Genomic DNA, 18,801 nt, shown 5'->3' with positions numbered 1-18,801 from the left:
GGACCAAAAACATGTACCAGTTTTTATTTAAAAAAAATAAATAAATAAATAAATAAAAAAATCTGAAAGTAATTCCCATGAAAACAAAATCCCACCACAGTGTTATTTCCAGCATTTTTTTTTTTTTTTTTTTTTTATAATTTTCACACAATAATTATTGAAATGGTTTATGTGTATTTCACTCTTTGTTTAGGTTATCATAGTTTAAACATGTAATCATTTGTATTTACATAATGGTTTTTCATTTAATAATGAAAGTCTGGGATAAGGCTAAAACAGTTACATCTATAAATAAAGGAATTAAAAAAAATAAAAATAAAAAAAGGACCAAAAATGCATTATTAAGGTTGAAATCTGTAAGTTTTAATATAAATCAACCCCTGGGATATAAAATTCATGAAATTAGCATGAAATGAATTAAGGGTGACAAATACGCTTGCAGTTTTCAATATGATTAACCTCAAATTCAAAACCTAAAAGATGATTTGGAATGTTCGGAATAGTGTTTTAATATAATTTTCTAGACTACATTTTTATCTGAACAATGTAGCACACTACGGACTGAAATCTTTAGCATTCCATAATACAGTACTGTTTAACATATTTAAGAATTATACAGCACAGTATGCAGAATACTATTATATTACCACCCCTAATTGAGTAACCTGTTGGTTTGAAAGCCTACGTTGTAATACATGTTAGTTCACTACATCAGAACGGTTACAGACACACAAAACATTGGAATGCACTCAAGTTTTACTGTACTCGGTTGAAATGGAATCGAGCGCTGCAATTAAATAGCGACCCTCTGCCTCCCTCTGCCGGTCACTGTGAGACTAATATCAGTTGAAAGGAGGCGGAGGACTCTAGCAAGGGGGGAGAGAGAAAGAAAGAAAAGAGCCTGTGCTGGTTTTTGCAGGCGGAGTTTCGTTCTTGCTCACCGTTGGAATTCACAGTGTCCTTGTGTTTTTTCTCGGGATTGCTGGAGGAGAGAGAAGGAGCGAGAAAGCGCCGCCAGCAAGCAGATGTTCTAGCTGGACTTTCCCTCTGCCACGAGCAAGCTGACCAATCTGAGAATCGAGCTTATACACAACTAAAATGTGGCAGCCTGCGTCGGAGCGATTGCAGGTAAGACTGGATGGCTTTGTGTTTATACATAATAAGAGCAAGAAATGCTTTTGATATCTGTTGTGCGTTTTTGGAGCCCTGGTGTGCAGGCCAACCAGCAAGTACACATGCTAACACCCCCCTCAATCTCCATTTATTGCTCACACAAACTGATACAGGGATAAATTACGATTTTTCTGCGACTGCAAGTTTGTATTCCTCCTCATCTCTGAAGCGCGATCTTCTGGCCAGCAGCTGGGAGATCACAAAATTTAGCTGAAGTTATGCTTTCTTTTTTAAAAACTTGCCCCTAAACCTTAAGACGACATTTCTATCCAGACCCAAGGCCATTTCACAACATTTACATGGCCTTGCGTCTGGAACAACTTTGTTGTGCGGTATACTTGCAGTGGTGGCGTTCACACAGGACGCGTTTGCGTTCCGTCTTCGCTATTTTTACTTGTTGGTCTAAGTAAGTTTTTAGTACGGTGGGTCAAGTTACAACAGTTCAATTTTTATAAACGCTGTGCGTCCTGTGTGAACGCCCCTTAAGCCGGTTTTATACTCACAGCACATCTGTTGACAAGCTGTGCATCTAGATTTTTATATCTGCGCTGGGCAGCGACATTGGCCTCCAATTCCCGTGCGTAATAGTATTAAGCCTAATTTCACCAGGCAGTTGGATTCAGATAGTTGGTAGGCAAATAGTTCCCTGTAAATCTCGTTTTAATAAATAAAATAAAAAGTTAATGTGAAGTATTTTTATCTCCAGGGGTGCTGGGCTTCACTCTCCACTGTTTGTAATATTATCCAGATGTGGAGAGGGATGGGCTTTGCCAGATGAACTTGCACAATCTTTCCTCACAGAGTTGGCAAGGCGACAGTGATTAAATAGCATAGTAAACTTTTTTTTAAAGCTACTTCAAGTGATTTGATCAACATAATTTTCTGTAATGCATAGCAAAATTGCGGTATGAAAACACTATAATGATTTTAAAGCATGTAACAACAACAAGAGTTTATAAATCTTTAGGAAGGTACTATAAAGATGCACAAATTGGGCTAAAGATTAAAACAAATCCTTCCTGAAGTAATCCAAAAGATTACAACCTTATTTAATCGCCTTGAGTTCGTTAGTTATACTCAAAAAATGCCTGTTTATGTTTTGGTTTGATTTAATTTTGTGGTATTTCACATATTTTTCACATGGTTTGAAAAGGCCTGTTCCTTAAAGCATCATCCATGTCCTCTGTCCATTGAAGTCATGTTTTCAGTTTAACACCGTTATAGACAAAACAAAGGAGTGAGCATGTTCTTGAAATAAATAAATCACAGTGTAAAAAACATGTAAGGGGCCTTGCAAGAGGCTCTCTCTCTCTTAAGCCCAAAGTATACTTAGTTCAGATGCAAATGCTGAGCGGCCACATACAAGGACGCGTGACGCAAATCTCATCATCAGCAGAGTGCGCAAGAACTGAACACGTGCAGCCCGATTTTTCTAACCGTGCCTCTTTGAACGCGCAGAATGCACATGCACCTGGATTTATTTGCACTAACAAGTGGATCCACAATGTGGCAACACTAACATTTGAGACATTGCTGCCACGAAGAAGCACTAGAAGAAGATGTAATTGCCGCTAAACATCAGGAGATGAAGGTAAAAATAACAACAGCAGATGTGCAAGTCAAGAGCGCATGTGTGAGGAGGTGTGCATTTATATAACTCAAGTCTGAAAGAATATAAAGAAAGTTTATTTATGTGTCTAAATACCTGAAGAGAAAGTCCGGTGTCTCACAGCAGTCATAGCGCACATGTGCCATCCACCTGTGTATGCGCACAAAGTTAAATGGAGTGTACTTTAACAGCTCACGTTCGACTGTATGCAGACACTGAGTGTTCATGTCAAAATGGAAGTATACCCAGAGCATTCTTTTTTTTAATTTGTTTGTGATTAAGTGACATATTTGGAGCTCAGAAACATGGAAACTACTCATGTTTTCACACTTTTTATTCTTTCTGAAATATGACAGCACAGTTCTAACATTCTGTCTAACATCTCTTTTGGTGTGATTTTTTTTTTTTTATCAATCTGAAGATACACTACCAGTCAAAAGTTTTGAAAAACTTACTCATTCTTTTTTTCTTCACATTTTAGAATAATAGTCATCAAAACTATGGAATAATGTAAATGGAACTATGGGAATTATGTTGTGCCTAAACAAAATCTAAAATAAATCAAAACTGTGTTATATTTTAGCATCTTCAAAGTAGTCACCCTTTGCCTAGAATTTGCAGACATGTACTCTTGACATTTTCTCAACCAACTTATTGAGGTATCACCCTGGGATGCTTTTTAAACAGTGCTTAATGAGTTTCTGTCTATGTTGGGCACTTATTGGCTGCTTTTCTGTATTATTTGGTCCAAGTCATCAATTTCAAAAACTTTTTTTTTTTTTTAGTTACATTTTAGTTTTATAATGAAATAAATTAATATGGTGGCACAATTATATTTTTGTCTACAAAATTAATTTCAGTCATTTAAGCATACGCCTTCAGATGAAAAGATTTTTAAAATCATGAGAAACATTTCAGTCAAGTGTTTCAAAACTTTTGACCGGTAGTGTATCTCTTCACTGTTATAAAAAAATAAATAAAATTTAAGGCCTTGAGACAAACCTTCACTTTCTTTAGATTACCCTCACACTTCTATCTAAAAATAATACAGAACATTCTAACCAATATAATCTCGCTGTTTCATAAACAGATGCTTGAATGCACATATTCTTAGTACCATAGATCAGTCTTACCAAGGGTATTGTAAAATTTATCTGGTTATTATTAGGAGCTGACTGCCTCTGTGACCAGATTGATTGGATCTCAATAAATTTCCAATAGTGATCACAGAAAAACCATACAACCAAGGACTTGTATTCATGACCATCTAGGCATGGTTCAGTTCAGTTATATGAATGCCACCCTAGTGATGGGCACTGGGTTTAGTAAGACCTCCCGACAATGGATTGAAACAAGACCTAATTCTCAACCCCTCAAATTTTCATTTGCATACACCGATTCTTTCTCAACACACTTTTCTTAGAATTCAGTGAATCACTCGCACTGTGTCCACTGCATGGTAACCATGGCTACCAGCAGTTTCTCTTTTTGTGGTATTTCCATGGTAACAGACATCGCTGTGTTGATGGCGATGCCAAGTCTCATTCTATTCTCTCCCTTTCTGTGACATGGAACCATTCTTGTGTATTCTGTTATTCCTTTAGATGTTATAGAGTTCCACTTCTGATCTTTGTAGCCAGGATGATCCACTTTTGTCCTGATGCAAAGGTTTTGACACTCATAAATAATATATGCTTTGAAGAAAAATCCTACGTATGTTGTGTTTGATCCATGGTTTTGTGTATTAGTAAAAGTGTTGTAAATATGTGATGGTGAGTGTATTCAAATTGATTGATTCAGGTAGCTCACATAAAGGGGTTTACTTTTTGCTGCCACTCACTGCCTTGCTAAAGAGGGCAACATGGCTGGTTACCAGCATATTTTGTGTTTTGGATGCTTTTGTATTGGAGTCCCCACTGTGCTCACTGTTACAATGAAAAGATACTTTAAGAACCATTTGGGCTTTCTCAAATGCCACATTGGTGGAGCCCTTTGGAGAACCTCTAGGCACCCTTTCAAAAATGGCATTTATTTGAGGATCTTACAAAATGGCACCGTTGAGTTTCAGCAGCTCTAAATACCTCCTTCTCCAGTAACCCCAACTTGAAGGCACTTGAAATAGGGCCTATTTATTGAAGCTCCTTGAGAACACAATAGGACATTTGAGGCACCTTTGAAAGGGTGCCTAAACCTAAAGCTTAATTAATATTTGAATTTTAATGACATTATTTCAGGTAGGGGGGGAAATGTCTATATGTCTATAAGAGGGCGCAACGAATCAATATAAACTAATCAGCACCATATTATAGCTATTGTTTATCGCAAAGAACATATCTGGCTGTTAACAAATGTGTGTAAAATGATAAAGGTTTGTATGACGGCGACCTGTGAATGCAGATATGAGATTGTTATATACAACAAGCCAGGTTAAATTCATTTTGCAGAAGGTGTATTTATGTGATTTTATGAGACCAGGTTGAAAAACCTTGAAGTCCATTTCACATTCATGAGTGCATAAGAACTATGAGAGAAGCTCGTCCACAGTGGCTCACGTGTTCAAGTGAGAATTGCTTTGTTTAGTGCAAAAAAAAAAATTTTTTGGGTGAATTGTTCCTTTAACCATTGGTCAAGCAGCTTCAACAGAACTACTATGTTGGTCGACCAGCTTCACCAGGGGTCGGTTGCACCATCTATACGTATGTTATAACTTAGTCTAGTTGTGGCGTAAATGGGCACTAATTCACAATTTACACACTACTAAATATTTGAGCATTGCACCATTAAATTTAGGTAGGACATAACCCTACGTATGAACTAAATATTTACGGAAGCCTCCGACCAGGAGTAACAGATGGAATAAAAAGCAGACTCACTTAATGACATCAATGAGCTCATGTTTTGGTTGACAGGCTTCATTCCTTTTGACATATATAGTGGTGTTGGCATTTACACTCGTTTACATTTATGGGAGAAAACATTATGTAAAAAACTTACTTCTTCAGTGTGAAACCGATTTAACGGTGCACTTTCCTGTGTACTCTGCCCGGTGTCAAGTTTCAGCATATACAAAATAGATATTAAAATGAATAAATGTCTATTTTTCCAGCCTGTTGTATTAGTATTTATTTATTTATTGTCCCTTATTCATTTTAGATACAGTTATTGAATATTGTTATTTACATAAGCTAAATATATCATTAATGAAATCTTGTTTTATTACGTATCATATTTCAGTGTGGTTATAATTTATTACAGCTGACAGTTACGAGCAAACAAGGTTTGAACAAGATCAAACTGAAATTCACGGCTGTTTAACACCTCTGCGTACAAATTTCAAGGCTGCTTATTTGATCAATTAAGGTAAACGTCATATTATGCGACTACGCATTACTTTACGGAGAGCTTACGACCTTCTAGTTAAGTCTTGCCTTAAGAACAGGTGCTGCAACCAAATTAAGCTCTGACTTAGTTACAAACTAACTAGTAGTTACTAAGCCCTTAGTGTGAACTTTACATTTCAACTTCAGTGAGACCTTACGAACAGCTGGTGCAACCCTACCCAGTACCTTACCAGCATAAACCGGCCTTGACCAGAATGGAATGCATGCTGCTATAAACTGGTCTTTTGAGCAGGATCTTAGAAATATTTAGGATATTTCATGTTGCACAATCCAAGACAGCAGAAAAAAATGTCTTACATAGCATTTTCACTGCAGGTTATGCCCACAGCATAGATTTATTGGGTGTCTATTGGGACATTCTTTCACCTCAAAATAAACTCCTCATTTGTTGCATTGGACGCAACAAGTTTGTTCTTTGCTCTCTATATGCGTACATCTATTACTGAGTAATCTTTTTTTCTGCTAACGCTTACATTTCATATCCCTTTTCCTCAAACATGTGTGACACGCTTTTAAAATCAGTGTTTGTTTTAGACACTAAAAACAATGTTTTGTTAAAAACAAAGTTTTTCAGATGTAGGTAATTTTGTACCCACAGTGTTTTATGAGTTGTTAATTGCATGTCCTATTGCAACACTCTGCATTGGTCATATTTACTGTTAATATGGTTATGTGAACTGAAGTGAACCCATGCTCAAAGTTTAATGCACTCTTTCTGTAGTGTGTTTATATGGAGAGGAGGGATTTGGGCATGGCATGTGCTGGCCTGTGTAAAGAAACACTTGTATGAAGTATGTTTTTGGGTGTTCTTTAAAGGATTAATTGAGAGAACTGCAGTACAATACAGCCTATTCTATTACAACTCCCAGTTTCCAAGAATATCATTTGGTTTCAGCTTGGTTTTAGTGTGTGTGTGTGTGTGTGTGTGTGTGTGTGTTGAGTGAGTTTGAGGGTAAACCACAGAAATGTCTGTCTGTCGTTAGATACTCTAGTGTCTGGTAAGACTCTCCCACAAGGTTCACAGAGAGATGGTTATGTTGGGGTGTGTATGTGTCTGAAACATATGTAAATAAATCAGGGTCTTTTAAATGTATGGATGTATTTACACTGAACCAGTGAGTGTGTTTTTATTTGTGTGTGTCAGTGGGTGGTTTAATAGCCTCTGTGCATCAATGCTAGCTAACATTGATTTGTGTTTTGAGGAAGGTGGGAGGTAGAGGACGACGGATAGTGGATTTTACCGATACTGATAACTAAGTTGGGCATGACCTGCCGATAACCGATTAATCAAACGATAGTTTTTAAAATTGATACTGAATGAAAAAATAACACTCAAAGTAAAATAGTGCTGAATTTATTACAAAAATAAACAGGACTGACTGAACCATGATAATGTATTGTACTTTTTTGATTGAAATAAATATGTAAATATGAATATATATGGACTAATATTTGAATTTTAAAGTCAGCTGATTTTTAAATTTACGTTGTTTCCTTAGTCCACAAGAGGGCACAATAAATACATAAAACATTCAGCACTGTTATATTATTGCATAGAAGATTCCTATCATTTCATTTTCAACTAATGTGCATAAAATAAATAAATAAAAAGTTTTAGTCGGTCCATATTCTTAAATGCTAAGTCAAAAGTAAATGAGGGGGGAAACGCTTCAATAGACAGTTCACATGGTGTTACACTTGCACTGATTCCTACTACTCCAGACTCAAGCTTTATAATAACAGCGAATTACCACATTGTTTTTTATTTAGTACAGTTGTATGTAGAGTAGCAATATTCACAGATAGCAGTGGTATTCGGCTGAACTCTGTGTCAAAGCGGCTCAGACAATGAGCCCAGGTCAGGGGCTGTTCAAACAGAAGGAACACAACAGACTGGAACCGAGGATCTCGAGACACACATTTCCAAGTTGAACATCTTTCCCGACAAAGCATTTAAACAACTCATTGCTTAATCTGAGAAATGCCTATAAGAGGCCAAAGACCTCCACTAGCTGTAAGGGGCTGTGCTTTTGCAACCATCCATTTGTTTTTCTGTGCAAACACACACTAGTCGAATGTCTTTGTTACCTTTTGTTTTTGTTTATTCAGCGTCTCATGCAGGCCCACTGTTTTTTAGATGACATGTCTAATAAAAAAGGACTTTAAAAGCATATTGAGACACCTGCTTTCTTTTTTAGCGCAAGAATGTGATCGATCTGAAGTCATCGTATTACAGTAAGGATGAAAAAGAATTAATTTAAATCAGATGCGCTTCTGATTTGCTTATACGTTTCTCTCGGCTGCATGAAGATATTAATTTGCTTTCTCACGTCACAAGCTTTAGCACAAGCAAATTAGCTGGCTAACAAATGCATAAACTTGACCAGCCGGATATAAACTAATGCAAATAGATGGTAACAATCGTGACATTTAAACATTTGGGTAGGACTTACGTGTATTTTTTTCACATTGTTCTAACCACTTGAGGTTAGCTTTAATGTTAGCGTCCTCTCAGCCTTGTTGGCAAACATACTGCTGTTCTCTACTAATGCAGCATTTAGTCAACAAATTAATTACTTTATAATGATATGACAACATGTACTGTACAGGGATCCAGACTAAAAAAAAATATTTAGGAGCCATTGGCTAATGCTATTCTTCTCACCACAATTGTACAGAGCTGTTATCTGAGTTACCGTAGAATTTGTCAGTTCGAACCATAAATAAAATAAACTCTAGAGACTGTTGAGCGTGAAAATCCCAGGAGATCAACAGTTACAGAAATACTCAAACCAGCCCATCTGGCACCAACAATCATGCCACGGTCCAAATCACCGAGATCACATTTTTTCCCCATTCTGATGGTTGATGTGAACATTAACTGAAGCTCCTGACCTGTAACTACATGATTTTATGCACTGCACTGCTGCCACACGATTGGCTGATTAGATAATCGCATGGATGATTGTTGGTGCCAGACGGGCTGGTTTGAGTATTTCTGTAACTGCTGATCTCCTGAGATTTTCATGCACAACAGTCTCTAGAATTTATTCCGAATGGTGCCAAAAACATCCAGTAAGGGACAGTTCTACGGATGAAATGCCTTGTTGGTGAGAGAGGTCAACAGAGAATGGCCAGACTGGTTCAAACTAACAGAATCTACAGTAACTCAGATAACCACTCTGAACATTTGTGGTGAGAAGAATATCATCTCAGAATGCTATTCTGAGATGTGGGTTGGCGCTGTTTTGACAGCACGAGGGGGACCTACACAATATTAGGCAGGTGGTTTTAATGTTGTGGCTGATGTATGTGTGTGTATGTATGTGTGTATGTATATATGTATATTTACAACAGTTAGTTCCGGTCCTCGAATCTGATTCGACGAGAGACGTTTCACGAGTACTGATGGTCTCACACCATTATCACTCGTACGCTTTACTGTGTGTATCACTTCGCTTATGATCGTGCCATACTAAACTAAAGTGTAAGAGCAGTGCAGATGCGTTAAGAGCTACTGTATAGGTGTCTCTTTACATGTAATTTTTTGACATTACTTATGTTAGCCAGCAGGTGGTGGCAAAAGATCATGTGAAGTAAGTCAGTGTCAGTCAGTGTTTACATACAACAGCACTACATGATTGCTTGTATTACTACTACACTACTAAAGCTAGGAAATAGCTTTAAATGGCTTTAAACGAACAACTTCAGAATTACGGCTCATTACAGCTGAGAGACACTTCAGACTGATTAATTACACAAACTCAAGGTGCTTATCTCTTACCGGACTTTCCACATTGGAGAGGACACACTGTTTAAAATAGCAGAGAAGATTGTGGTTTCTATAGTGAATGGCTCTTGCACACCACAAAATAGGGAGAAATACCCCCGTTTGGACGGCTGTTTTTCCACTGAGAAAGCTGATCTTCAGAAAGCTGACAGCATCTCTGCTTGGGAGTGGCAACAGGTGATCGCACACACTCCATCTCTCTCTCTCTCTCTCGCTCTCTCTTGCTCTCTCTCACACACACATCCATCCTTGTTTATCCAGTAACTTGGTAGAAACAGCACAAGCCGTGATACTATTTCTGAAGTGACATTTTTGAATTACTAACGAAGGCTTGGACGCATCATTTGGTTTGAACCAGCAACGGCAGATTCTGATCTGTTGCGTAAGAAAGTAGTTCCATGCACAAATGCATTTTATTTTTGTTTTGTTTTTTTTTGTGACCGTACTCAGTTTTTCCTAATTTTTTTAAATGTACTTGTTCATTGAACTGTTGTATATACAGTCATGTGAAAAAATTAGGACACCCCATGAAATATTTAGTTCTTTTTTAAGAAATATGGACATATCAATATTTTATCTTCTTTCAAACAATATCTATAGATAAAGGTGATGTAATTGAACCAAAAACAATGAAATTTTAAACATGATATCATTTATTTAACAAAAAATTTACAAAGATGCCAATTCCTACTGAGGAAAAAGTTAGGACACCCTATGCCCTAATAGCTGGTATTGCCCACTTTGGCTGAAATAACCTCAATAAGACGTTTCCTATAACTGTCTACCAGTCTCTGACATCAACTGGGAGAAAGTTTTTCCTACTTCTCCATGCAGAATTTTTTCAGCTGTGTGATGTTTGAGGGGTTTCTTGCATGCACAGCCCGTTTCAAATCACCCCACAGCATCTCAATAGGATTAAGATCCGGGCTTTGACTTGGCCATTCCAGAACTCTCCATTTCTTTCTTTTGAGCCATTCCTTGGTGGATTTACTGGAATGTTTTTGGTCATTGTCATGTTGCATAGTCCACATCCGCTTCAGCTTCAATTTTCGGACAGATGGTCTTACATTTTCCTCAAGCACCCTCTGATACAATGAAGAATTCATAGTGGATTCTATGATAGTGAGCTGGCCAGGCCCTGCTGCAGCAAAACAGCCCCAAACCATGACATTTCCACCCCCATGCTTCACAGTTGGTATGAGGTTCTTGTGCTCAAATGCTGTCTTTGGTTTGCACCACACATGTCTTCTGTTACTGTGCCCAAACAATTCAACTTTGGATTCATCTGTCCAAAGCACATTGTTCCATAAGTCCTGGTCTTAGTCTGGGTGTTCTCTGGCAAACTTTAGTCTTGCTCTGATGTTTTTTTTTCTTTTGACAGCAAGGGTTTCCTCCTTGCACACCTCCCATGCAAATCAAACTTGTGCAGTCTTTTTCTTATGGTAGATGCATGTACTTTGACATCAACTGTGGCAAGAGCTACCTGTAGGTCCCGAGATAACATTTTAGGATTGTTGGAGACTTCTTTAAGCATCTTGCGGTTGTTCCTCTTACATTACAATTTTACTCCACTGATGGTTAAGTTTAGGTTTGTGGTTTGGGTTGGGGGTACAGTTTATAAAATATGCATTCCTCTTCACTATATTACAGCCTGTACAGCTGAAAACAACTAGCTTTTGACGCCTCTCCATGGTGGTAACATGACTCAAGTGTGATATTGCTTAAGAACCTTGTTTGTGTAAAGTTATTTCCAATATTTCAACTTTGATGTCATGACAATATAATGTCGGTAAACCCTGTAATCCTGGGAACTTCTGCATGATGTCCTCTTAAGGATACCCAGAAGGGAGGTGAAATAACTTCTTTGTCTACATGGAGCTGATTGGTTATTATCCTGGACTGTTGTCTTTCTTTAACAGAAGAACATAAACTTGACTCCTTGTTGTCTTCATATGTTTCTGATATCCAACAATGAAAAACAGCCAGAATTAGTCTAAAGAAAAGCTATTTGCTATATATACCTGACTTCAGTTGCGTGATGACACACTTTATTGATGTTCTGGTGCTACCCACAGGAACGAATAAGTGACGAATCAAAAAGAAGTGTATCCGCAGAACAGTAATCCCAACATAAAAATTATGATTTTTATACAACTTCATTCTAAAGGTCAAAGAGTCCATGTTTTTTACAGAATCATGTAAGTGCGAGTAAAAATATTTTAGCATTTAAACCCTCCAAAACGCTGGCACCATTCACTTCCATTGTAAGTGCTTTACAATGCACTTTTTTACTCCCTCAGTTTTGCTTAAAAAAAAAAAAAAAAAAAAAAACGAGTATTAATGCTGACTACCACCCCTGGAGTCACGAGATCGAATCCTGGGCATGCTGAGTGACTCCAGCCAGGTCTCCTAAGCAACCAAATTGGCCCGGTTGCTAGGGAGGGTAGAGTCACATGGGGTAACTCCTCATGGTCGCTATAATGTGTGGTTCTCGCTTTTCCGTGGGGCGCATGGTGACCTCCCATATGTCTGTGCTGACTTGGCCCTGGCAGGTCCATGTGAAATGCAGCACAGACACTTGCAAAGTTATAAGCACACTCCAACAGGAAACTTACAAGCTTTGTCTGGACACATGTTCATACTTCGTAACCAGGTATATCTGTCAGGACTCCAGTCTGATCTGGGAGTTTTTCTCTTCTCCTCCTGTTTTGTTTAGACAAGTGATAGATTGTTGCTTTTAACTTCTAGAACTTCACACCATCATGAAGCTGTCTTAAAAGATACCATGAAATTGTTTGACGAGCAACGTGTTTCTTTCCTGTGTTGATGTATTTCCTGTTGAAACAAGAAGTTGGGGTGGGACATATCAAAGAGCCCATCCCATTTTTCAAATAGCTAAGTGCCTTTTATTTATATCACTGATATGACCCATGATTTGCACTTGATATAGCTAGCTGGAGGAAGGTGATGTAATAATTCCTTACATTTTATATAAGGGATATTAGGGGGAGGGAACATTCTCATTTTAGAGAGCATTTTATTGGACAAATATATGGGTACATCCCGGGGTGTAAGGTTAGTTCTATATATTTTAATGGGAACATTGGCTACAAAGTAATTTTGTTAACCTTAAGCAGTGTTCTAACCTATAAATGGCCTTGAATCTAACAAATGAACAAACAGCCACAAAACAAAAATTTGCAGGAATATTCTGCAACCCCAATTCCAAAAAAGTTGGGAATGTATAAAAAACGCTAATAAAAACAAAAATGAGTAATTTGTCAATTATATTCACCCTTTGCTATATTGAAAGCACTACAGCTAAACACTACATGATGTTTTACCTTGTGAATTTCTTTGTTTTGTTTTTATGTACAGTCATTTCAAATCAGATGATTGCAACACGCTCCAAAAAAGTTGAGACAGGGGCAATTTAAGACTAATAACAATTTGACGAGTTAAAATAACTAAATATGTGATAAATAATAAATAATTTAAAATAATAAATATGTGAAACAGGAGATGTTAAACAGGTGAGGCAATCGTGTCATAGTATATAATGAGCCTCCAAATACAGCCTAGTCCTTCAAGAAGAAGGATCATTCGAGACAGCAAACAGCCAACAGATGCTTCAGCAAATAATCCAGCATTTTGAGAACAATGTTCCCCAAAGACAAATTGGAAGGATTTTGGCCATTTCAGCCTCTACAGTGCAAAATATAGTTAAAAGATTCAAGGAATCTGGTCAAATCTCAGTGCGTAAAGGGCAAGACGAAAACCGCTTCTGAATGCGTGTGATCTCTGATCCCTCAGATGTCACTGTCTTAAAAAACATCATTCATCTGTAATGGATATCATGAACATTGGCTTGGGATAACTTTAGTAAACCTTTGTTAGTCAACACCATTCGCCGCTGCATCCACAGATGCAAGTTAAGACTTTACTATGCAAAGCAGAAGCCATACATCAACACTGTCCAGAAGCTTTGCCAACTTCACTGGGCTTGGCCTCATCTTAGATGGAAAGTAGCACAGTGGAACCTTGTTTTTTGGTCCGATGAGTCCACATTTCAAATAGTTTTTGAAAAACACAGCCATCGTGTTCTCTGGGCCACAGAGGAAAAGGACTGTCCAAGCTGTTATCAGCATCAGGTCCAAAAGCCAGTGTATGTATGGGCCAGGGGTGTGTCAGTGCCCATGGCATGGGTAACTTGCACATCTGTGAGGGCACCATTAATGCAGACTGATATGTAAAAATTTTGGAGCAGCATATACTGCCATCCAGCACCGTCTTTTCCAGGGACATCCCGGAATTTTCAGCAGGACAACTTCAAACCACATACTGGCCGAATAAGCAGAGAGTACAGTTGCTAGTTTGGCCTGCCTGCAGTCCTGACCTGTCTCCAATTGAGAATGTGTGGTGCGTTATGAAGTGCACAATACAGCAACGAAGACCCCATACAATTTTCAGCTGAAGACCTGCATAATGGATGAATGGGGAAAATTCAACTTTTTAAACTTAACAAACTTGTGTCTTCAGTGCCTAAATGCTTAATAAGTGTTATTAAAAGAAGTGGTGATGTTTCACAGTGGTAAACACTCGACTGTCCCAACATTTTTGGAGTGTGCTGCAATCATCTGATTTGAAATTACTGTACATAATAAAAAACAAAAAAACATGAAATTCACAAGGTAAAACATCATATATTGCTTAGTTGTAGTGTTTTCAATATAGCAAAGGATGAGCATAATTTACAAATCACTCCTTTATGTTTTTATTAGCATTTTTCATACTGTCCCAACTTTTTCAGAATTGGGGTTGTAGGTCAAATGTGACATCTTATGTTTAAATGTTTGTTCATAGACCCATAAACTTCTGTTGTGAATTACTGTATGCATAATTTTGTTGAACACAAACTGAAGGAAAAATCAAAATTATTTTCTGTAGTAATGCCACAGATGCTGTCCATAGAGCCTAACTTGTTTTGAACCCTGATTCATTCTTTTATTCCTTTACCTACTCCTTTAAGTTGTATAAAACCTGGATTATTGCTGTAAGAGAAAAGACTGTGAGTGAATGTTTATGGCCTATATGTTTGGTGCAAAATTGCTAAAGAATGTAGCCAGAATTTAGGTAAACCTTTGTGTCTTCTGTGCTCTATGAAATGCGAGCTTTGTCAGATATAATCAGGCTGATAGAGGCCAGAGACGTCCCTTAGCCATTTCCATTGTCTCACTATCTTGCTAACTTACAACAGCCCTCTGTCATGTTTCTCTCTCTTTCTCTCTTTCTAGACACTCTTGGTGTAAGTGATATTGTATATGAATTTCTATAGACCTTTAGGGTCTTGAAAAGATCATCACTGCCAGACAGACTTACTAACTCCTGTAATGTTTTAAAAACTGAAATATTTTTTGTCCACCTCTCGCCCATACACAGGAAATGGGCACATTTATAATTTTGTTCAGATCTGACAAGTTTTACAATTTGCTTCCCTCCCTTTCTTCTACACACACATAACCATTGTGTGAGTTTGCTGGAAAAGACTGTCCATTTTGTGTGTATTTGAATTTGTGTGCATGAATGTTTATTTGACTTTTGCTTGTTAGGTCAGTGGTTCTCAACTGGTTTTGCTTCAGGACCCAGATTGTGACCCTGGGCCAAATTAGTTTGGTACTGAAGTAAATAAAAAATGCCATTAAATTCAAACATTGACATTTATTAATATTGCCATAAACTGCATCTACCCAATAATCTGCAAAATGATTATCATGACATAGGCTAAATAGGAAATTGACAATATTGGTTTCAAAATGTTTCTTGAAGTTCAATTGTTTCATGCTCTCATTTCATAATTTCCTGCCGAAACATTGCGGTTGGCATAAACCATGTTTACACTCATGAATCTGTATTTAATGTAGTCTGGGTCTTATTTTCTTTTACCCTGCATAGTTTTTGTCACAGATGAGGGCACGTCACACTAGGGCTGCACAATTAATCGTATTTTAATCGTGATCACGATTTCTGCCTCTCACGGTTAATTAAGCATAATCATCTGCGATAATAGTGAGCTAGCAAACAGAAATTATCAGCCAGCTAAAGTTGCAAATTGTTGCTCATTTTTATAATAGGCTGTGTCTAAAGATTATAGGTCAAATCACAAGCGCTTTGGAGTCTATTTTCACCTCACCTGACCAATCGAGCTCTCTTCAGAAGTTCGCCACTGACCAATCACTTTTTCAGTTTTGAGCACACACTGACATACGGAGCTGCAGATGTTTACGAGTATGTTTCATATATCGCTTTGATTGATACAAGGCTCACATAAGAAAGCTGGAACATGCTGCCTTCGGAACCTATGTGGAGGTGGGATGAAAATCTGGTGCCTTTTAAACTATTCTGAGACCAGTCATTCAACAACTCTGTCTGTTCAGCCATTAACTAATTACGCAGAAAATCAGCTGAATAAACTTTGGTTGCAGCGCGGTGTTACAGCGGTTTTAGAGCGGTTCTGTGCTCAATAGCCATGAATTTCATCTCGTGCTCTCATTATACACCAGCAGCTGTGCTCGGAGTTTGGCACGGTTCATGCACGTCACTAACGTGTGGTGAACGCGCTAAAAAGTGTTCCAGATTGACCTCATTACACATTTGCGTAATTTCAGGTATGTTTGGCCATTACAAGTGTCTAAATAATCTAAAGTAAACCCATGGCACCAGGGTTTTGTGGGTTGAGGAGGAGATAAGCACCAGAGCCTTCCAAAACTGTTATCAACAGAAACAACACACACATTTTAACCATTATCGACACAGCATGTCCATATTGGCGTCTGCTGAATTTGGCTAGCTTCTACCAAGTAACTGATGAATTTGTGCCAAGATACTGAGATTTTTTGGAAGTATAATGCAACTATTTATGATAATATGTTACTTGCATTTCATTATTTGCATTTAGCATTGTTTGTTTCCTTCTGTCCATGACCTATCTGAACAGACATGCGACCCCGTCCAGTACCAAAGCAATTGACAGTAAAGTGGTCAAATAAGTACCAATTACTAGGACAGGAAAAGCTAAGCCTCAGAATCCAGGAATAAACTAACAATTATTGCAAATACATTGAATAAATAATAATTTTGCTACCAAACTAAGGATATTTTTACTGTAGAACATTTATTGTTGGCCGTTTGATGATAGGAATCATGTGGGTACTAATTTTCATAACACAACTACAGAGCCAAATAATACAATGAGAAAGAAACCTGAAGGGGGAGGGTATTTTGGTTCAGACCAAGTAATCAAACCAAGTGTGCCTAACTCAAAGCCAAGGCTGTTCTAAAAATGAATCCCAGAAAAGTGCAGACAACAAACTCGAGCCATTTGGAGTGAAGGTGTGAAAGTCATTAAGCTAAGGCCATTGGCAGCAGTGTAGGCCAAGTATAGTGCCTTGAATTTAATTGTTGCAGATACTGCCAGGCACTGTAAAAACTTTGGCAAATGAATAACATAAGTTGAGGCTCAAAACAAGGGTTGCGGCAGTATTTTGGTATACTGGGAGATAGGGACATAGACCTTAGTCAGAGTAGATGCCATATGTAATTTGCCAATTGTACTGCATTACCAGCTGTACTGTTGTTTAAAGTGGGGTTGATTATTCTGCTGATGAAACATTGAATTAGATAGACATCTAGTTTGATGCATTATGTCAGAGAAACAAGCTGAAATCCTTTCTGACATTGCACATGGTGAGACGAATGGGGTTAATAAAGGTTAGTAATGGTTATGGTCATTGTGACGAGGAGGAGGGTGTGGCCGGGCCATGATGATGCACGCCCAGCCCTGAGTTGCCTAATCAGCGGGAGAGAGATAAAGGAAGAGCCGGGGAGAGAGAGAGAGAGAGAGAGAGAGAGACAGACAGACAGACAGACAGACAGACAGACAGACAGGCACGCACGCACGCACGCACGCACATGCATGTGGCCACTCTGTGTGTGTTCGTTGATGTGTCATTGTGGTTCGGTTCTGAGTGTTGATCAAAGACTTGTTGTTTGTTACTCCGGTTGCTGCATCCTCCTTTCCCGAACTGTTACAGTCAAGTTTTAGTTCCACTCATGCATTCAGTGCTCAAACAGGAAAGTGTGTAGACCTTGAAATTCATACTTAACTCTGAGAACTCTGCCCTCTTTCTCAGAAACTCTGAGAAAATGTTCTGTCTCTAGCTTAAGGCTTAGCTCTCTCTCTCCTGAGAGGAACCATTTGCTCTGTTGGAGGTAAAGTTAGGAACACAGTGTCACATTTCCAGGAAGGCAGAAAAAAGGTTTCAATTGAAATGTTTTAGGAGATGCATTTTTATTTCCACCTTGTTAAAAAAACAAAACCCAAAAAAAACTCTGGCAAACAATTTTTTATTTTTTTTGTACAAATATCAAGAAAAGAGCAAGAACACACTCAACAATGACGCTCTCACTCACAAAGAAACACAAGTGGTTTTTCATGGAAATAGTCCACTGTTCCCCTCTGCAGACTTCCATTGAATTTGCTGTAAATAGAATCAGTAAGGTTCTCGAGTCTCTTTAAGTTTTTTTTTTTTTTTTAACTTCATGACTGAGAATAAAATGAAACGATTATAATATTTAAAATATTATAAATACAATTCCAGCTTTAGTTCAACACCTCAAGCCTCCCCTAGACAAACCTCTCTTTTTCTGTTTCTCTCTTTCCATCTCTTTCCTCTTTCGGTCTTTCTTCCTCAGACCGCAGTATGGTTTCTTTCTCTCAGAAAGTTGTAAAGTGTTGATTCTGGGCTCTGGGTGTGTTTTTACATGTGGCT

At 38.0% G+C, this 18,801-nt stretch overlaps 1 protein-coding gene across 1 annotated transcript in view; it reads left to right on the top strand.

The window, feature by feature from the left end:
• Positions 1–399: 399 nt before the first annotated feature.
• Positions 400–18,801, top strand: part of LOC127456192 (PTB-containing, cubilin and LRP1-interacting protein-like) — a 38,329-nt gene continuing 19,927 nt past the window's right edge. The window contains exon 1 of the mRNA XM_051724563.1: positions 400–1,128. Within this exon, the coding sequence (XP_051580523.1) occupies positions 1,099–1,128 (30 nt within the window). The 5' untranslated portion in view covers positions 400–1,098. The remainder of the gene's footprint in view (positions 1,129–18,801) is intronic.

Source organism: Myxocyprinus asiaticus, chromosome 18, assembly GCF_019703515.2.
Source record: "Myxocyprinus asiaticus isolate MX2 ecotype Aquarium Trade chromosome 18, UBuf_Myxa_2, whole genome shotgun sequence".
NCBI classification, from domain to species: Eukaryota; Metazoa; Chordata; class Actinopteri; order Cypriniformes; family Catostomidae; genus Myxocyprinus; species Myxocyprinus asiaticus.
Note: the sequence above shows the minus strand (reverse complement) of the source record. Positions and strands in the feature narration are given on the sequence as shown.